This window comes from Mercenaria mercenaria, chromosome 8 (genome assembly GCF_021730395.1).
Source record: "Mercenaria mercenaria strain notata chromosome 8, MADL_Memer_1, whole genome shotgun sequence".
Classification (NCBI taxonomy): Eukaryota; Metazoa; Mollusca; class Bivalvia; order Venerida; family Veneridae; genus Mercenaria; species Mercenaria mercenaria.
Genome location: NC_069368.1, coordinates 81,485,314 through 81,507,828, shown reverse-complemented (window position 1 = coordinate 81,507,828; position 22,515 = coordinate 81,485,314). Strand labels below are relative to the sequence as shown.

At 36.3% G+C, this 22,515-nt stretch overlaps 1 protein-coding gene across 20 annotated transcripts in view; it reads left to right on the top strand.

The window, feature by feature from the left end:
* The window catches only part of LOC123565984 (sodium/calcium exchanger 3-like), a 257,228-nt gene that overhangs the window by 122,313 nt on the left and 112,400 nt on the right, over positions 1-22,515 (top strand). For 6 of the 20 annotated variants that reach the window (XM_053550282.1, XM_053550283.1, XM_053550279.1 and 3 more), the window contains exon 1: positions 18,453-19,652. The exons of 9 other annotated variants lie outside the window; for them this stretch is intronic. In XM_053550282.1, the coding sequence (XP_053406257.1) occupies positions 18,930-19,652 (723 nt within the window). In that variant the 5' untranslated portion in view covers positions 18,453-18,929. Of the gene's footprint in view, positions 1-18,451; positions 19,653-22,515 lie in introns of those variants that run through there. 5 more of the 20 variants (XM_053550287.1, XM_053550285.1, XM_053550286.1 and 2 more) reach the window with 3 other exon arrangements.

The window sequence follows — 22,515 nt, the reverse complement described above, 5'->3', positions numbered from 1 at the left end:
CGGCAGAATAGCTTACGTGACCTAATGAACGTAAATAGAAATGTGGTATAAAATAAAGCAGTATGATGTCGTTGCGGTTTTTAATAAGTTTTAAATGATTCTTTGTACATGTATGTTTTGACACGACACTTTGTTAGATATTCTTCTGAAACAATAATGTAAATTTCTTGAGGGCAAATAGGTCACAGAGGTAGGACATCCACTATCATCGTTCACGGTTTGACATATTTACATGTCAGTTTATTCGGGATATTGCACATTCGCTTTTAAAAAATTAAAGAAAAAACTTTTTTACTGATTTCTTCTCAACAATTAAAGGAATCGAGAATAGGATCAGACAGTGATGTGTCACATGGCGCGGAAACATGATGTAATGCCATGACAATCTCGGGGAAACTATACCGCTTTGATCTCCGCTTCAGATGCCACGAATAACCGACACACTTCTTTTAGGGGGTGTTAATTGAAAATGAAAACAAGGCCAATTACTTAGTTTATCATCAGAATAATTACCGATAATTAATTGTTGATGTTTTCTTTTTTCACTTCAACAGCAGGGCTTTTTCACTCTATCTCACGGGGCCGATATTCGGCCCCATTCCCAATGCCAAATATGCTCTATTTTTCCCAATCTGGAGCAAAAAATTCCCAATCCAATGAAAAATTTCCCAACTGAAATCAGTTACTTTCTGTTTTTCAGTAATAATTCTTGCACAATTAGTTTTGTTTGCCAAGTAAATCAAACAAAATGTTGGAAAAACCAACTCGTTTCTATTTTTAGTAACATGACCGTCTGCAACCTCGGCAAAAATAATTACAAGATTTTGCTGAAGAAATGTATGATTTGTATGCAAAACCTCTCAAAATGCATAAAAACACAAATATTATTTGAATAAAGTACCCAAAACATGTTGACAGGTAGTTCTTATACCATTAAAATCAATTGTCACATATTTTCGCGGCCCAGTTTTTACACTCGAAAATACACACACTTTGCCATTTTACTTTTTGGATAATTTCAGTTATAACTTTGGTGAAAACAAACTGTAAACAAAAATTTTCGCACGACAAATAAAGAGTTACTGTATTTTTAGGCAGTATTGGAACACAATCCTGAAAAAAAAAATCTCAAAATTTCACAAGGGGATACACTACCAGTAAAATTTGAAACTGAAAATCTAAACTAATATATATTAATTAAAAACTCAATTAATTTGTCAGTATATTTTCCCAAATTTGACAATTTACCGCGTTAAAAATTCCCAATATGACCAGGGGCCTTTTTCCCAAAACCCCCTGAAAAAGCCCTGAACAGGGTCGGGAGGATGATGATTATTGTGTCTATATTTTGGGACACTTTTTAAAATAATTATTTTCGGGATAACAGATTGCTACAGTCTTCCATTTTTAATTATTTTAGAAATAAGTCCTGTTACTTTGAGTCATATGAAGTTATGACGTCAACAACATCACAATTTATGTGATAGAATTGGAGGTCCACTAAAGTCTGAGCAGGTCTACTAGATTTTAGCAGTTGGTGGACCTGCTGGCAACTGCTGAAAAAAGTTAAGGTCGAGGCCTGACTATGTATAAATACCAGTTTTAAAGATCAGATACCAAATTTATTAAAAAGAATTCGGTCTGGTAAAATATTATCCGGTCCTTTAAAAAAAAATCATGTTTACCAGACCGACTGTCCTGTGAATATTCAGGGTCTTTCGTGAACACTGAAACTAGGTCACCCAGTCAAATTAAAGGAAAAGGTTGTTAACACTCTAGAGGCCATATTTATGACCCTATCTTCATGAAACTTTGTCAGAATGTTTATCTTCATGACCTCTAGGCCAAGTTCGAATCTGGGTCATTGGGGGGTCAAAAACTAGGTCACCCGTTCAGATCAAAGGGAAAGCTTGTTAACACAAGAGGCCATATTTACGAACCTATCTTCATAAAACTTGGTCAAAATGTTTATCTTGTTGATCTTCAGGCCAAGTTTGAATCTGGGTCATGTGGGGTCAAAAACTATGGCACTAGGTCAGATCAAAGGAAAGTCTTGTTAACACTCTAGGGGTTACATTTTTGATTCAGTCTTCTTAAAACCTGGTCAGAATGTTTGGTATCATGAAGTCTTTAATGATTTCAACTCTGGGTCATGTAGGGTCAGAAACTAGGTCACTTAGTAAAATCAAAGGAAAAGCTTGTTTATACTCTAGAGGCCACTTTTTTGCTCCAGTCTTCACAAAACTTTGTCAGAATGTTTGTTTTCATGAAATCATGGAGGAATTTTAATCTGGGTCATTCGGGGTTAAAAACTAGGTCACTAGGTCAAATGAAAGAAAATGCTTGTTATACCCCCACCAAAAATGTTTGGGGGGTGCAATATAGGAGTCAGTTTGGCATGTCCCGAAATCTATATGCCTAGAAGGATTTTAATTCAACTTCACATTATTATTCCGCACGACCAGATGACATGTAGAACACATCACCTATGCCTGATGGTCAAAGGTCAAGGTCACAATTCAAGGTCAAAGGTTAGATATTTGGTTTTTGCTCCATAACTTCTATGTGCCTGGAGGGCCATAACTCTTGCACCAGTATTTCATAAATTATGCCCCCCTTTTTACTTAGAATTTCAGGTTAAAGTTTTGATACACTTCTGCTTTATCTCAGCTACTACTAAATGGATTTGATTCAAACTTAAAATAGATGTTCCACCTTATCACCCACATCATGTGACACAAGGTGCTTAACTCTGACACTAATTTTTAATGAATTATGCCCCCTTTTACTTAGAATTTAAGGTTAATTTTGATGCATTTTCACTATATCTCAGTTATTACGAAATGGATTTGATTCAAACTTGAAGTAGTTGTTCCACATCATCATTCACATCATATGACACAAGGTGCATAACTCTTGCACCAATATTTCCCAAATTATGCCCCCTTTTTGCTTAGAATTATACTTATTTAGTGTTTTGATACACTTTATCTGTACCTCTCTTTAAATATTATTTGATATTTTTTAACACAGACTCAAGCTATTGTGCAATATTAATCCACCGTTGGAGTCATTAAACACTCCAGTGAAAGTTCGACTTTGGCTACAAACCACCAATTTTTATGCCCCCGGCATCTACTGATGCGTGAGGCATATAGTGATTGTCCTGTCCGTTCGCCCGTCCGTCCGTACGAGGTTAACCAAATGGGACCATTTCGTCTAGCATCAATACCCCTTACTAGAATGACTTGATACTAATGCAGATGTAACCTTTGACCATTCCTCGTCTTCAGACATCACCTGACCTCAGTTTGACCTTGAACTTGACCTCGTTTTGGACTTAGGTTGCTTTGTATTGACAAGGATGCCACCGGGGGCATCAAGCGTTTATTGAACGCAGCTCCTTGTTTTATGTAGTTATAGCCCCTTTCCAACTTAAAATTTGCCAAACTCATGGTTGCCGGACAATAACTTGCGAAAGACTTGACAGATTTAGATAAATTCTGGTACATGGGTGTAACATCATAAAATACAGGTCAAGTTCGATTAAATTGCACCTTCTTGTGGCCATGTCTTTCTTATGGTTGCCATTCTTCTGTGACAAGACCGTATTGTTCGGGTATTCGTCACTCCTGTGACAGTTCTAGTTCACACTTTCCAGTTTTTGGTCCAGTTTTAACAGGGTTCATAGAGACTTGAGTGGCAAAATTTAAGCACTTTTTAAGCACTTTATTTTGATTTTTAAGCACTTTTCACCAGCGGCAAAAGAACACTTAGATTGTTAACTGATGGAAATAATCCGCTAAACAAAACATTCTCCGCAACTAAATTTTTTCACAATTTCACTGTCAGGAAATACCTGCTGGAATATTTCTCCAACACTTTCATTTGATTTGTTTGAACAATGTGTTACAACTAGGGCTGGATCAATATACCAGTATATCGATATGAATTGAATATTGATGTTTACACCGATACACGTGTCGGCTTTCTTCATATATCGATATATTCAGTGACACCCCTTTTAACACAAAATAAAATCAAACTTCTCCATTTTTTATCACTTTACAATGAAATATTCTGAGAAATTAAAAGAAAGTACAATTTTGTAACCTCGGGCCGCCATTATATACCAAAACAGTCATTGCGTAAACCACTTTTTGTTTTGACAGCTAAGTTCAAAGACATCTGCCGACAAGCATGACATCTCATGTAAATCAAGCACATGATTTAAGAAAATCTCTGTTTTCATTGGCTTTTAATTTTTATTCTCGCACTTACTGGAAATTACCCGCTAAAATGAAATGAAATCCATACGTAACGCCAGTAGTTTTCCATTTTGGGCCCACCTGCTACGTAATTTCAGTTGCGGGGAATTCCATTTACACGGATGTTGTTACCGCGCATGTTGCTGTTTTAATTTTAGCAATCTTAGTAATTAAAGAAATAAGTAAAAACAAAACAGACTAAAAGATCTGGTATAAAAGGCCTTCCATAAGTGTTAAGTTCTCAGTCGAAATTTACGACTTTAAGCAGAAATATATGCATTTTCCCGAGGTATAGTTCTGAAATATAGACTGATACATGTATTAGATAAAAAGATCGTGCCTTAATGTTTCTTTAATAATTTAAATGAGTGCAAATTTTATAGGAGCCCACACAACTAGACATCTTCAGTTTCTCATGGTCATGTTACCCCGAAACAAGCAATTATTTTGGACCGGTCATCAGGGCTCCGGAAATTTTGATAACTCAATCGGTCTGAAACGAAAATCCTGACATTGGCGCTAACCCACCCACCGCATTCCCAATATTACATATTTTGTAAAACGTGATAGGGTAAAGAAATAAGCATGTCATGCATTAAAACTGAGTAACCAGTCAGCGCGCGTTACCATACAATGAAGACAGTTATTCAGTGTTATGTGTGATCGTTACTTTGTTTAAATTTCGATGTTTTTCCGAGATAATACGAGGCATTGACACCGTGTGCGTAACTAGTCTAAAAGCCAACACACTTGACTTTGATACCGTATACACGGCAGATACTTTGTGATGTTTCCTCATTCTTTGACGGAATTCTATAAAATACAATGCATCAAAGTGAGTTACACGACACATATTCTCTGCTAAACAGCCTCAGTATTTAAAGAATACTCTGCCGCGGACCGAATGTGTACGTTATTTGAACGCTGAGATCGAATTTCCCGCATGTATAGTACCAAAACGTCACGCGGGTTGGCCACGGATATTTCATTTCACTTACGTTGTACTTCAGTAGGCAACTACATTTTATAAAGTTATATGTTCTCTTCTGATGTAAACAAAATTTCATTTTGAAACGTTTTTTAAAAGACCGATTTGATAAACAATGCCACTCCGGTTTTCTTTATCATTCGTGGTTGCCCGTCCATTTTTTTCTTTTTTGTACAGTCGGGTTGCAAAGACGATTTTCTGCATTTGTTTCAACTGGAGCCCCAACAAATGAATCATGTAATTTTTTCAAATCAAGTAATTATAAAAATTATTTTTATCGGTTTTCCGTGTGATGTCTCATTAAATCAAAGACCTATAATGTACAATTATTATTATAGCTCTTTGATTAAATGCAGCGACCATTTGTTTGTTACCGTGATCAAACATAGCCTTTTGAAATAAACCATCCGTCGGATTCTAAATAAAAGAAGTGGATCCCCGTCGAAATGATTTGGATCCAGTCTGAAACGTTAGGAAACCAGTCAAAAATGTTTAATACACCGCAGTCGGCTGTCTGCAAACATTAAAGGATGTGCCGCGCGAGCACTGATTGCGTCACACGCTAATTACAGACCGATTATCAAAGTGACAATCAAACTAATTGACACATTTATTGATTATCTGAAGTTGCGACCAACAATTTCCTACTTGGCAGTGATCGTGTATTGAGATATCAGACCGAAATTTATACTTTTCTCCATTTTTACGGGACCGATTTACTTCGTTTTTTCACTTCATGAATCGGTCTGAAAAGTCAAAAATCGGTCCCAAACAGGCAAATTTCTGAAGCCCTGCCGGTCATGTTGTAGCTTTGATGTTATAGGTCCTACTAGATGTTGTATTGAATCGTCAATACCTTTCGTGTATTGATCCTTCTTTATTGCAATACGTATCATATCGATTTTTCCCATTCAATACACAGCCCTAGTTACAACACTGCGATACCAGTATGGTAATGTCAAAACTATTTTGACATTTTTCCGGATGAAGCCGTTGCATTTTTTAGATGTTTGTCGCTCTTTGCATGAGATTTCAGCGCTGTCTTCCCCATGCCACCGATATTGACGTCTTTTGCACATAAACGGCACCAAGCCTTTCTTTTATCATCCATATCCATCACCCAAGAATTCTTGTTCAAAACACACTTTCTGGAAGCCATGTTTATCGATTGGTAAAATTCAAGGACTTCTTACTGTATTTTGGTAATGTATAGTCCGCATCTAGTTTTTGCTCTGGAAATGGTCGGAAAATTTAAGTTCTAGCGTATAAGTCGCAGTTAAATTTCAGATTTTTTCCCCAGCAATATTTACCGGCAAAAAGTTATGGCGGCGGCCATATTGATGTCGCGGACTGAATTATTATCAGAACCTGATTGGTGGAAATTAGACAGTGTTATTTTCGACCCCAACCGTTTCGTACCAACAGTAGTATTGGTAACGACTAACGACACTAATTGTCGGTTTGCGTTCACATTCTGCAATCATGCAAGTTAAAGAGTGAATTGTTTGCACAGCAATTATAACACCTTTCTGTGTCATGTGATTAACCGCGTTCTTTTGATTCGGAGTAAAAAGATTAACAAAATATCTCTTTTTGGATTTTTTTTTTCTTTTATTTAAAAATCAAAAGAAAAAAATTATCTTTCAAGTCTTTTAATACGCTAAGAATTAGTATAAACAGTGTTTGGAATGGAGGACGGATCTGTCCGGATTTTATCCAACCCGGAGTACATGTCAATGGCGTCCAGTAAAACGAAAGTAGAAACAAACATAATTCAAACTGCAAAAACATCTTTGAATTAAAGTCATTCGTAATTTTAATAGCCTGTATGGGTTAATTACGATATATTTTATTGAAAGTAACCGCTAATGGGTGAAAAGCCGCCGATATTGATATTTTTTATCCATTTTGTTTGTTCGTAACAGATGCACGTAATTTTGCGAGAGCTACAGTCAGAAAATTGGCCCGAAAAAAATTCTGCTGGCAATGTTCTGTCGTATAGGTCGCAGGAACTTTTTCAGGCAGCAAAATGGGTAGAAAAAGTGCGACCTATACGCACCAAAATACGGTAAGCACTTTTTAAGAGGGGTGTTAAATTCAAGCACTTTTAAGCACGAATTTTCATTTTTAAGGCCAGAGTTTTTTTATCTTTCGTTTTACGGGAGATTTTTGAAAAATGAGCAGGGGGAGGAGGGAATAAAAATAAAAATAAAAAGCTTGAAAGCGAGCATCTCGGAAAAAAATAAAAATAAAATAGAATTTTTTAAGAATTTTTTTATTTTGATGAACTTTCGTTTCAAGTTTTGTTTACTTGTGTTTGTGTCCAGTATTTAATATTGTGATGTATTGTTATGTTTTAAGACTATTAAAGCCATTTATACAGGATGAATTGAATAAAATTTTCATGCATGCTTGTGAATAAACTGCTTCAGGCACTGTAACTCACACTGGCAAGTCTTTAAAATTCAGAAAGCTTGTTTTACTTAATTTAAGTGGAAGACAAAAATTATTTTATCTGTTACAACAGCCACAGTAAATTTCAGTGACAGCAAGTAGAGACTAAACACGTCTGGTATAAAGTGGCTTAGTAGTGTAGTAGTTCTGGTGGTTTGGTTTGCTTGCATCTTCTGCTGTGTAACCTCTGCTTTTTATACATAATAAATTATGTATCTTTCACCAGTATCATCTTTAACGAGCTAACTTTACAGTTTATGCCAGCTCATAATATACTGGATTTTATCAGCAAAATAAAGTATTTAATAACTTTGAATAACAGTCACAGTGCAGAGGGCAAGATTTTTTTTTTCAGTGATGTAAAACGAAAGATAATCTAGCAAAAAGTAATCTGAAAATTTACCTCATTTAACTCTGTAATTTGCACCTTTTTATAATACACTTAGTTCAAGTACTGAAGTTGCTTCTGTAATTTGCACCTTTTTATACTACATTAAGTTCAAGTACTGAAGTTGCATCACTTTTTGTCAAAATATTGTCTCCAATAAAAAGTATTCTTTATTATTCTTTATACACTTATGAATTCTATTGAAGTTACAAAAGAAATGGACCATCTGTCTGGGATTTTGCCAACACTACCAGCTGCTTTATGCCAGACAGTCCCAAGCCTGTGTAAAGTGTGAGGGGTCACCATTGAAATAAAAATGTAAAAAAAAATCTGCTGTTACAAACATTTATTTGTTCTGCAAACAACTAATGTTTTGAATAAAATTTGATGTCAAAGCACCTTTGATATTGTATTGCCTGTCTATGGCAAACTTGTAAGTTGAATCTATTGAAAACAAAATGTGAGTAAGACAATCTTTAGACAATTTAATACTTTTAATACTGTCACTTTTATGAAAGGAGTATTATGTACAATAGTATTATTTCCCGAAAAATATATATTTTGAAAAGTGTCTAAAAATATTTGGACACAATCATCGTCCATCCACCCGTGTAGAAAGAGAGAAAAAAAAACATTAAAGATTATTGGTAATTATTCAGTGATAAACTAAGTAATGTTGACTTTGTTTTTATGATCAATTTACACCCCCTCTAAGAGCTAAAAGAAGTGTGTCAGTATCATGACATCTGAAGCGGAGATCAAAGCGGTATTTTTGCTCGAGATTGTCATGGCATTACATCATGTTTTCGCGCCATGTGACATATCACTGTCAATAAAAAATTTCTTCTTTAATTTGTTATCAAAAGCGAATGTGCTATATCCCGTATAAAAGGTAAATGTCTCAAACAATAGTTACTATAGTGGATATCCTACCTCTGTGACCTATTTGCCCTCAAGGAATTTACATTATTGTTTGACAAGAAAAACTTTTAAATTGTTGGTCAAAAAAATACATGTACAAAGATTCATTTAAAACTTATTAAAAACCGCAGTGACATCACATTGCTTTATTTTAAAATCGCATTTCTACTTACGTTCACGAGGTCACGTAACCTATTCTGCCGCACTAACAGAAATTTGTTTGCCAAAAATCGCCTTACTCCATGTATTGTAATCGCAGCCGCTTTTTCATTATTTAAGATTTTTTTATTCTGTTTTTTGTACTTTCTGGTCAAAAGTCTGAATTTTAAGCCCATAGTATTAATCATTTATTTACTTTTAGAAAGAAATAAGTAACTAAGATCGCGCTGTTTGAATTTTTACAAATGATTATATGAAAATTCGACCGTTTTTATAGAATTCTGCCTACATTTCTGTCGATATCTTATTAAAATCATTATAGAATTCAAAAAGTATTATTTCTCAAGGAGTGTTGAAAACTTGAAGCGAAAATATTAAAAAATGAATGCACTACGCACGGTTTTTGTGTACGTGTCGATGTAAATTAGATGTTACGATAGGTCACACGTGCTTGTGGAATGGAAAATTACCGGCATGACGTTTTGATATCTTTACGATTCGCGGGTAAATTCCAGTCAATCCAGGTAGCGACTGAACCATCTCAAAAGTTTGTTGACGTTTTGTAGATGTAATTTCTGAATTTTGGTAAAGTAAGGACGTAAAAAAACCACTCGCCCGATCGGTCGAGTACACAGCGAGGTCCACTCGTCCTACTCAGACTTAACTCGCCAATGCGAGCAGGCGAGTGGAATTTTACACCCTGTTAATGCCGATAAATGTACGGCAAAACACGATATTTTGCACGCGTTAAACTCCCTTCCTGTGAAATTACGTCCAGGTGAAAATACACTAATTTTATTTTCTTTGGGGCTGTAAACAACTGACCGGCGGAAAAAATAAAATAAAACTCGGGAAAATGAATTTTAATTTTATTCCACTTTTGCAATATTTAGGACCGGCGCTCCCGTAAAACGAAAAATAAAAAAACTCTGGCCTAAGCACTTTTTAAGAAAAGTAGTCGAATTTAAGCACTTTTTAAGCCTGCTTAATGAAAATTAGAATATTTGTCTCCATGAAATTTTGGACAGGTCAAAAATTAGGTCCGGTTTGGTAAAAAACTAGGTTACTAGGCCAAATTGAAAGAAAAAACACTAGAGGCCATATTTTTGCTCTAATCTTCATGAAACTTGGTCAGAATGTTTATCTCCTTGAAAACTCAGATGAGTTTGAAACTGGGTTATATGGTGTCAGAAACTTGGTCACTAGGTCAAACATGTTTGTTATGGTGTGTTACTCTGGTGAGTGAGCTAGGGCCATCATGGCCCTCTTGTTTTTAGCTCACCTGAGCACAAAGTGCTCAGGGAGAGGTATTGTGATCGCTCACCGTCCGGCGTCCGTCCGTCCGGCGTCCGTCCACACTTTCCTTTAAACAATATCTCCTCCTAAACCAACAGGCCAATTTTGATGAAACTTCACAGGGATGTTCCTTGGATGGCCCCCTTTCAAAATTGTTCAAAGAATTGAATTCTATGCAGAACACTGGTTGCCATGGCAACCGAAAGGAAAAACTTTAAAAATCTTCTTCTCAAAAACCAGAAGCCCTAGAGCTTAGATATTTGGTGTGAAGCATTGCCTAGTGGACCTCTACCAAGTTTGTTCAAATCATGACCCCGGGGTCAAAATTGACCCCGCCCCAGGGGTCACTTGATTTTACATAAGAAAATCTTAAAAAATCTTCTTCTCAAAAACCAGAAGCCTTAGAGCTTAGATATTTGACATGTAGCATTGCCTAGTGGACCTCTACTAAAATTGTTCAAATCATGACCCCGGGGTCAAAATTGACCCCGCCCCAGGGGGCACTTGATTTTACATAGGAAAATCTTCAAAAAATTTCTAAAAATAAACCAGAAGGCCTAAAGCTTAGATATTTCACATGTAGCATTGCCTAGTGGACCTCTACAAAATTTGTTCAAATCATGGCCCCCGGGGTCAAAATTGACCCCGCCCCAGGGGTCACTTGATTTTACATAGGAAAATATTTAAAAAATCTTCTTCTCAAAAACCAGAAGCCCTAGAGCTTAGATATTTGACATGTAGCATTGCCTAGTTGACCTCTACTAAAGTTGTTCAAATTAAGACCCGGGGGTCAAAATTGACCCCGCCCTAGGGGTCACTTGACTTTACATAGGAAAACCTTCAAAAGTTTTCTAAAAACAAACCAGAAGGCCTAGAGCTTAGATATTTCACATGTAGCATTACCTTGTGGACCTCTACAAAATTTGTTCATATCAAGACCCCCCTGGGACAAAATTGACCCCCGCCCCAGGGGTCACTTGATTTTACATAGGAAAATCTTCAAAAATTTTCTAAAAATAAACTAGAAGGCCTAGAGACTAGATATTTGACATATAGCATTGCCTAGTGGACCTCTACAAAATTTGTTCAAACCTTGTCCCCCGGGGTCAAAATTGACTCCGCCCTAGGGGTCATTTGATTTTACATAGGAAAATCTTAAAAAAAATTCTAAAAATAAACCAGAAGGCCTAGATCTTAGATATTTGACATGTAGCATTGCCTATTAGACTTTTACAAAGTTTATTCAAATCATGACCCCTGGGGTCAAATTGACCCTGCCCCATGGGGTTACTTGATTGTACATAGAAAAATCTTCAAAATTTTCTAAAAATAAACCAGAAGAGCTTAGATATTTGACATGTAGCATTGCCTAGTGGACCTCTACAAAAAGTTTTCAAATCTTGTTTTTAAAGTTACTTAAAGAAAATTTCAACTATATTTTCTCATAATTCTTTTGATTGATTTCTATTATGATCTTTTGACCTTGAAAACTTGTCCTTAAGTGCAATGATAACAGGTGAGCGATATAGGGCCATCATGGCCCTCTTGTTTTGCTTTTTGTTGGGTTGAGCACCCTCGAAGTATTTTAGATTCATCATTTTGCAAAGATGCTGAAAACACTTGCAAGCAGTAGTATTTAATAAGCATCTTGGCTAATAAAAATTCTGTGATGTCACCAATTCATGCGTAAATATAAGAAAGCCAGTATTTAGGACGTTCATTTCGGATTTGTGAAATTCTTTTTGTAATTATTGTGAAAATTAAGGGATTTAAATTTCGGAAAAATGCACTTGTCCGTTCGGGCAACCACCTGGAAACTTTGGCTTGCCTCAAACAGGATTTACTTGTCACAGGGTTTGAGCAACCCAGTTATGACGAAGACTGTTTTAAGATTATGCAAGGGAAACACAGTGTCATACAGAAGTAGTCCCAGAACCAGTGTGAGTGAAGTAAAAGTGGATTGTACCAGTAGCTAGAGCTGTAACAGTTTTGGTCAACACGTTGAAGGATATCATTCTTGAATTTCATTTCTCATAGTTTCGTGAAGCATTCTGTATGCAGACTTCAATTCCTCAGGAACTTTGTTTTAATATAATATTTAGGTGCTGCTTTTATTGGATATCATTTCAGGCCTTGACATAATGGTGTCCAGGGATCCCGAGGACCCCAAATTCTGGTGAGGGACATCAACTATTCAAAGCTTGGTGTTCCTCCAGGATACCTATTTTTAATAAAGGCAATGTAATAGTCCTAATTCAGTACCAAATAACAGAAAATTTGACCGAAATTTCACTTCACCGGTGTTTTAATGCGACGTAGTGTGAAATCATCATCTTGGGCGTGTGACCTGCTCCTAGATATGCTAGATATCCCGATTACCACAGGGAGAGAACTTGTTGCCATTCTTTGAAACAGTTTTCGCGAGTTTGAATGTGAATTTCATCGAGGGCGTGACATATCCTGTAAAAGATTTATTTGAAATTTGTCTTTATTTCAAAATAAAGTTGAATTAAATATGATTTAAGATATGCTGATCAAAACTAGCCACAAAATAAAGCGTTAACAGGGGTGTTGCTGACCAGTAGCAGTTTTGGTTGATGTTAGGGAAATAAAAAATGGCGAGATATATATATATATATATCAGAATATGTTGTGGCGTGCATACCACTTGTGACTGCAACACTGTCAGATTTACTCCACATTCAGCCCTGGAATCTTTATCATTTGATAAAGGGATTTCCTGCTAGTAAATTACTAAATATTGTTAAAAGATGTGCACAGACAGTGAAAACCTAACTGAAGGAATGTGCATAGGTACCCTTATTTTGTGTTTTTCTAAATACTTCTTGTTGCCAGTATCCCTATATTTTTCAACTTTAAAAACCTGACAGAAACAAGCAGTTTTTAGCAGAAATATACATAAATTTTACACCAATAAATTTCCCATTTTCTACATGAAACATAGGCATAGGACTCAGTAAGTCGTCTGATACAATTTTTTAGCTTGACTATTCAAAGAATAGAGGAGCTATCCCACTCGCTCGGCGTCGGCGTGAGCATCACACAAATGTTAAAGTTTGCGTACCACCCCAAATATTTTCAAAGTCCATTGAGATAATTGCTTTTATATTTTGCATACTTGTTCACCATCATGACCGCATTCTGTAAACAGGAGCAGACAACTCTATCAAGCATTTTGACTGAATTATGGCCCCTTTTCGACTTAGAATATGCTTATTGTAATGTTAAAGTTTGTGTACCACCCCAAATATTTTCAAAGTCCATTGAGATATTGCTTTCATATTTTGCATACTTGTTTACCATCATGACCCCAGTCTGTAAAAAGGAGCAGACAACTCTATCAAGCATTTTGACTGAATTATGGCCCCTTTTCGACTTAGAATATGCTTATTGTAATGTTAAAGTTTTACTCATAGCTTATATTATACTATCGAGCACTGAGAATAGTCGAGCGCGTTGTCAACTAACAGCTCTTGATTCAAAATCTTGATTGAGTAAACAGCGATCTTACTACTTTACACCTAATGTGCACCAAAACCTATCATCCTTTCAGACTGGAGGGATCCCAAGTCTTGGTGAGGGACACCAAATTTTACAGGTTGGGGGCCCTCTGGGACACCACCGAAAAAAGTCAGTGTCAAGGCCTGCATTTTACTACCATTTCTAAACCGCTAGGAAGATTTTCATAAAACCAGCATGAAATATTAACCTCATCAAGATGACATGCCAAATGCACAATCCAGGTCACAATGTCTAAAGGAAATGGTCATATGGCTTCAGTTCGATCCCCAGGCGAGGTATATGTTCTTTGTGAGTTTGATAAAAAAAAACTGGGTCTGAAATCATTGGCCCTCCACCGTTGATTCATGTGGAGAAGTTGGCACTTATTGCGAAGGACAGGTTGGTACTGGTACAGAATCCAGAAACACTGGTAAGGCTAACTGACTGCCGTTATGTTATTGAAATATTGTTGAAAAACGGTCCTAAACCCAAAACAAACAAAAGCTACCAGTACCATTTTTCACATCTTTAGTAATATGGGGATAGTGCTAATTAGGAAATATATGATAGTATTAAGTAAACCATTTCAATTTTGAGTATTGCACCTACACCATGCAGTTTAGCATACTTATTTTTAATTCCCCGCCACAAGTGGTGGGGGGTTATAGGAATGGTCTCCATCCATCTTCCGTCCTTCTGTCTGTCTGTAACATTTTGTGTCCGCTCTGTATCTTCTAAACCCCTTGAAGGATTTTCATGAAACTTGGTTCAAATGATCACCTCATCAAGACGATGTGCAGAACACATGAGTCGGCCATATCGGCTCAAGGTCAAGGTCACAACGCAATGTCAAAGGTTTGAGCCTTCCATTTTGTGTCTGCTCTGTATCTCCTAAACCCCTTGAAGGATTTTCATGAAACTTGGGTCAAATGATCACCTCATCAAGATGATGTTCAGAACTCATGGGTCAGCGATGTCGGCTCAAGGTCATGGTCACAGTGCAAGGTCAAAAGTTTGAACTCTGTATCTCCTAAACCCCTTGAAGGATTCATATGAAACTTGGGTCAAATGATCACCTCATCAAGACAATATGCAGAACTAAGGAGTCAGCCATGTTTGCTCACGGTCAAGGTCACAACTCAGGGTCAAAAGTTTGAGCTCTGTATCTCCGAAACTCTTGAAGGATTTTCATGAAAATTGAGTCAAATGATCACCTCATCAGGATGATGTGCAGAACTTGTGTATCAGCCATGTTGGCTCAAGGTCAAGGTCACAACTCAAGGTCATACATCTGAGCTCTGTATCTCCTAAACCCCTTGAAGGATTTTCATGAGAATTGAGTCAAATGATCACCTCATCAAGACGATGTCCAGCTTGTGTGTCAGTCGTGTTGACTCAAGGTCAAGGTCAAAACTCAGGGTCAAAAGTTTGAGCGTTCCATTTTGTGTCTGCTCTGTATCTCCTAAACCCCTGGAAGATTTTTCAGATTCATTGAGTTCCTCATACATAGACTATAAAATATACCTAAGAAAACAATGCTTTCACCTAATACCATCAACCCTTTCACTATCCACAACAGCAGCGGGGGATATAGCTGTCCTTCAGACTGCCTTGTCTAATTTGCTTTGCTCAAACAAAAATAAATTAATTAAAGTAATTCTGAAACAAGTAACAACAACAGTGATGATAGGAACTAGCAATTGCATTGCTATTTCAAAATTGTATACATTTTTCAGTTTCCTGGTCAGTTGACATTGGAACTGGAGTTGCAGTTGTTTTGTCTTCTGTATGAATGCTCACTTATACTCTTCCTGTGAAATAGATATTAAATTGTTAAATTAATCAATCTATTGCATGGAAAACCCGAATTACCTAAATCTTGGATAAATATGTAAGTTGTATGCATATTAAGCTATGGATAATTTCTCATCCATTGTGCACCAATTACTTTTTCCCACTGTTTTTAGCTCACCTGTCACATAGTGACAAGGTAAGCTTTTGTGATCGCCCTTCGTTCGTCCGTCCGTTGTCTGTCCACAATTTCTTGCGAACACAATAGAGACCACATTTTGCAATTGATTTTAATCAAACTTGCACACAACTTGTATTGGCATAATATCTCGGTCCCTTCCAAAACTGGCCAGATCCCATCATGGGTTTCAGAGTTATGGCCCCTTAAAGGGCAAAAATTTGCTATTTTGGCTTGTGGACACGATAGAGACACATTTTGCAACCAATTTTAATCAACTGGCACACAACTTAAATTGGCATAATATCTTGGTTTCTTTTGAAAACTAGCCAGATCCCATCATGGGTTCCAGAGTTATGGCCCCTTAAAGGGCCAAAATATGTTATTTTGGCTTTTGCAGCCACATAGAGACTTCATTTATGCTTTGATTTAATACAAATTTGCAAAATATCTTTAACAACAATAGATCTTGGATTCCATGATGTCTGTCAGATCCAATCATAGGTTTCCAGAGTTACGGCCCCTAATTGACCCATGAAAGAGCCTTTTGAAAACTGGTTACATTCCATCTAGAGTTACTACCCCTGAAAGGGGCAAAATTTTCTATTTTGGCCTATTCAGCCATATAGAGGTTTCATTTATGCTTTGATTTGATACAAACTTGCACAGAATGTTTATCTTGATGATCTCTAGGCCATGTTCAAAACTAGATCATGTGGGGTCAAAAACTAGGTCACCAGGTCAAATCAAAGGAAAAGATTGTTAACCTAGAGGCCACATTTATGACCCTATCTTCATGAAACTTGGTCAGAATGTTTATCTTGATGATTCCTATGCCATCTTCAAAAACTGGTTCATATGGGATCTTAAACTAGTTCACCTGGTCAAATCAAAGGAAAAGTTGTTAACACTCTTGAGGCCACATTTATGAATCAATCTTCATGAAACTTGGTCAGAATGTTTATTCTTATGATTCCTAGGCCAAGTTCAAAACTGGGTCATGTGGGGTCAAAAACTAGGTCACCCACTCAGATCAAAGGAAAAGCTTGTTAACACTGTAGAGGCCACATTTTGATCCTATCTCAATGAAACTTGGTCAGAATGTTTATCTTGATGATTCCTAGGCCAAGTTCAAAACTGGGTCATGTGGGGTCCAAAACTAGGTCACTCGCTCAAATCAAAGGGAAAGCTTGTTAACATTCTAGAGGCCATATTTATGATCCTATCATTAAGCTTGGTAAGAATGTTTATCTTGATGATTCCAAGGCCAAGTTTAGCAGGTGAGCGATATAGGGGCATCATGACCCTCTTGTTTATTGTACAGACTGCATAATTATTTTGTGATTTTGTTAAGATTACAGAAAAACTTATATAATTTGCTGGCAGTATAGCCCATTTCAGGCCTTTTTTTTCATGAATTTGGGAATGCCACCGACACCGGTGGAATTGGGAAAATGCTCTCGGAAATTGTCTTAATTGGGACAATTTGCAAATTACCAAAATCTACATAAATGTGTTTTTGTGTGAAATATTAATGAATTGCATTTCAGTAATTGTTCAACAGTATTAAAATATACATACAAATTAGCAAAACTATCTTAAAACAGCAAAAACCCTAAAAGGTATAATCATTTGGGAATTTTAAATTCAACTTTGGGAAAAAAAACTTACTTTTTTTGCATTGGGATTACCTCCTTTTACTGGAGGTAGATTTATAGGGTAAAAAAGCCCTGCATTTTTAAGCCAGTCAGACTGGCTTAGTAACAGGTTCCATTGGAGAATTAAGCATTTTGATAACCTGTTCAACCTACTACAATTCCCAGGTTGCATTCAGCATTTCATTAGCAACACCAGATTGATATTGGAAGCATTTTGTTATAATGAAAAGTACAGTAAGCATGTACCTGTTTTAAGCACAGGTAGCTTATTATAACAGAGCTATTATCTTTAATATCTGATGAACAGGTTAATTGTTGGTATATAAAACTGTAGGTATATATATAAAGTTTTATAGATCACTCCTGTGATCCTTGGTTGCTGCCTATTGATTTACTTGATTGGATTTCGGAAGCTTTTGTTCTTCAGGAGGTTTAATTGCTTTTAATTTGTTCAGTTGGTGGTCTCAAGACTGAATTATCTAATTAGTGATTGTTCATTACTTAGTTTGGTTTTGTTCAAGTACTTTGAAAAGACATTTTGGACATTTACTTAAAGGAGAACTGTTTTGGAGAAAAGACTCTAACTCTGGATAAAATTATCTTGTTTCTTTCTTATTTTCTAAATGATAATGTAAATCTGGTATTCTAGACTTAAGCTAAGAAAATAGTCATTAATAATACACAGTGGTAGTTACATCAAGATTGTAGGATAGTTTATTAGGTTACTCCATTTGGAAGTTTTAAGACTGTCTTGAAAGGTGATAATGGTTCTCCTTTAAATAGATGTCATAATTGTCTTGTCATAGAGACCTAATGCTTAAAAGGCTCAGTCTGTGGATGAGTTTCTTGCCAAATGGGTTATGTGGATTTAGTGAGATACAAATCATACAGAGCTGTGATTGTATATATAATTATATATATGGAATGAAGTATATATAAGAGCTCATTCTTACTGTTCAAAATACAGACCTCTTTAAAATGATAAAAAGCAGAGGTTGGCTTACCTGTAGTGATGAATATTACAATTGTTTTTATCTTAGGGTTACATCTACTACACAAGTTGTAGGAGATTTACTACAAAAGCAGGAGGTCTGATAATATAGACAAGATTTTCAACAATTAACAAAATATTGGTTTGCAAAACTTTTTTTTGAACATTTCTGTTAGGTTATTCTTAGAACTCTGTAAATTTCACAGGAGAATAATGAATAAATAGATAACAGTATTTTGTGTTAAGGTAAACTGGAAGTAGCAGCATTCTGTATAAAAGTAGATTAATTTTAGTGTAAATAGGATTAAATGCAAAATGTATAAGCACTATACAAACTATTCGCTGGGTTATGTTGTGGAATATTTAGATTCACCAGATGAAGAGGTCTGTGCCAGTTGGCTTCTTTTGCCAGCTGAGAATCTGTGGCATGAAGGAATTAGAGGTACTGCATATCTTGCTTGCATGTTTTACTTTTTTGTCGGCATCGCAATTGCATCTGATATATTTATGAGTTCAATAGAATCTCTAACAAGCAAACAAAGGGAAGTTGCCAAATGGGACCAAGAGAGAGGAGAAATTGTAAAATTTCACGTTCGAATTTGGAATGAGACGGTGGCAAATTTGACACTAATGGCGCTTGGAAGTAGTGCACCTGAAATTCTTCTTGCAACAATTGAGACAGCAGGATCACTTGGAAAAGATACCAGTAATGAAGACTCATTGGGTACTTTTACAATTATTGGAAGTGCAGCATTTAACCTCTTAATAATAACTGCAGTTTGTATTGCCTCTGTTCCAAATAATAATGTAAAGCAAATTCGAGAATTCGGGGTGTTCATTTTGACAGCTATTTGGTCAATGTTGGCCTATGTCTGGATGTTGATAGTTGTTGGATACTGGACACCAGGTGAAATAACACCCTGGGAAGCATGGATAACTCTAGGCTATATGCCATTGTTTGTCTTCCTTGCTTACCTTCAAGATAAAGGATGGTGCTGCAAAATGTGTAAAGACAATGCTGTTGGTCAGGACGAACAGGTAACTTCTGTGGTTGCATGTTTTTTAACACAATTGGTTCACATTTAGACTAGCATTGCCCTTCTTTTGGAAAAATTGACATTTTGAGTACTTTCGACATGATCCCTTTTCTCTGTCTTAGTGGAAGTGATAAGCATTCAACATTTTGTCTCAACAAAGTAATTAGCTATGGTGGCTGATTACTCCTGGGCCTATATTCATCAACAATAATTTTGAAGTCTGAAACTGCCTTGTTCAGATATTAACCTCATCAAGAGGACATGCAGAGCACACAACCCAGTTCACTAGGTCCAAGGTAAAGGTCGAAGTTAAGAGGTCAGAGATCAGATAGCTCAAATCCGTGGCCGCTCATTATCTGCTAAAGCATCAGTTCTGACCTAATCAAGATAACATGCAGAGCACACAACCTTTGTCACTATGTACAAGGCCAAGACCACATTTTAGGGGCAAAGGTCAAATGATTTAATTTCGTTCCTGCTCCGTATCTCCTAATCTGCTTGAAAATATTTCATAAAACTAGCATTGGATATTACCCTCATCAAGACAATGTCGATGGGTCAGTGCAACATGGTCGTAACTTGATTTTTTTACCAAATACACTTTTTTACATAATTTGCCTTATTTAACATAAAAACATCACTTGTTAAAATATCTTAATCATATTCTTAAAATTAAAGTGAAAAAAGTAAAATTGTCAAAAGGTTGTATCTCAGGAAGACACTTTCAGTCAGTGCAACATGGTCGTAACACAACATACGTCTTTGTTGCACAGAGTTAGTATGCTATTTCACTTTGAAATTTCTGTGCAACATGGTTGTAACTAACATTAAACTGTAACATATTACAATAGTTAAATGATAAATAAGGATGATTTTTGTTTTTAAACAACTTAGAAAATGGTATTTATACTACATAATTAATATTGTTACCATATTTCATATTCATCAATGCAAAGTGGTGTTAAGAATTTATTGACCAACATGTTTAGGATTTTACCAAAACACTCATTCTGTTAAAAAAATACTGTTAATTATTTCTCAGCAAAACTTCTTCCAAATTCAATATTTTTTAGCATCAGAAGCCCTATTCATAATGCCTTGACTTAATTTTAAGAGGAAAAAAGGCACCTTTTTATACTTGTAATTATTACATAAACTTTCCTTTATGCAAGTTTCATGTAAAACTGTGAAAGGATGACAATGAAATAACATTTTTCCTTTTTGTATGCATATTTCCATGAATTGTGCAAAATACAAAATGATATTATTAAAGGTGGAAATTTTTTTGTGCTATAAAGTGAAGCATGACTTCTGCTTGTAAAGCTCGTATTCCGATAAGTTTTATTTGGATATACAGAAGATTTTGTTGGGTATATCGAATATTTGTATAAGTCGTTAAACCACTAAAACATAAATAAATTGACCAGCATTTACATTTAAATTTAATGAATGATTTACTTGATTTTTATGTTGCGAAACACCAACATAAAGGCCTGGCTGATCAAGGGCCATGGCCAAGAGAGCCCGTGCTCCCCCTATACCCCCCAGTGACTTAAACTCATCGAAGTTGCATGCAACTATTTTGGCAAACAAAATAATATTTTCTCAATATATAGGCCCAAAACTGCACCAGAGGCCACCATTTCATGCCTGCATTTCAAAATTTCCAGGAGGGGAGGTGCTCCCGAGCCCATAACAGGAAGGAAATATCCCCTCCTATACCTCAACATATAGACCAAAAAATGCACTACAGGCCATTATTATGTCTCCCATACCACTGTGTGGTGGGAGACATTGATTTACTCCTGTCTGTCCGTCCGTCCGTCTATCACAAATCTTGTCCACACTTAAGTCAAAACAGTTCTCATCCGATCTAATTCACCGAACTTGAAAAAAATGTGTTTGCCAATAAGTCCTCAGCCAGCTTTGGTAACTAGCCAAATCAGCCCAGGCCACTTTGGAAGTATGGCCCTTGAAACATTGGTTATTTATAAAGCACTGAAAGTCTGATTGGATTGTATTTGATAATCAAAGCACTGGAAGTCTGATTGGGTTGTATCAAAGCTCTGAAAGTCTGATTGGGTTGTTTTTGATAATCAAAGCACTGGAAGTCTGATTGGGAATTAAGAATATATAGGGAGTAGGGTATACGCTTGAACATTTCTCGTCCGATCTTATACTACTATTCAGATGATTTGGCAGTTGTGGGAGACATGCGCTTTTCTCAAAAGCAGCTCTAGTTTTATACCTAAATTTCAAAAACTTCCAGAGGAGACCCTTTCCCCCTCCCCAAATAGGAAGGAGGTATTATACCAAACAGGAAGGAGTTATCCCCTCCTGTACTTCAAAATTTAGACCCAGAAATGCACAAGAGGCAACCATTTCATACCTAAATTACAGAAATTTCCAGGGGAGAGCCCCTCCCCTCTCTCCTCACGTGAGTCTCACTAACAGGAGGGAAGGCTAACCTCTTGTACCTCAAAATTCAGACCCAAAAATGCACAAGAAGCCAGTATTTCATAACTGTATTTAAAATATTTCTAGGGGAAACCCTCTGAACCCCTTTTCTACCTTTATATCCCCTTCTCTACCTTTACATTTAAACCCAATTGCACCTGAGGCCACCATTTCAAGCCTATATTAAAAGAGAAAATCCAGGGAGAGATCCACCTGACCCCCTTAAACAGAAGTTGTGACCCAAAAAAGCACTAGAGGCTTCCATTTTATACCTATATTCCAGAGGGAGACTCCCCTGACCAACCTAACAGGAGGTGGGGACCCTCTCAATACCTGAAAATTTAGACAAAAAAATATGCATCAGAGGCTGCCATTTCATACATATAATTATTACAAAATTTTCCAGG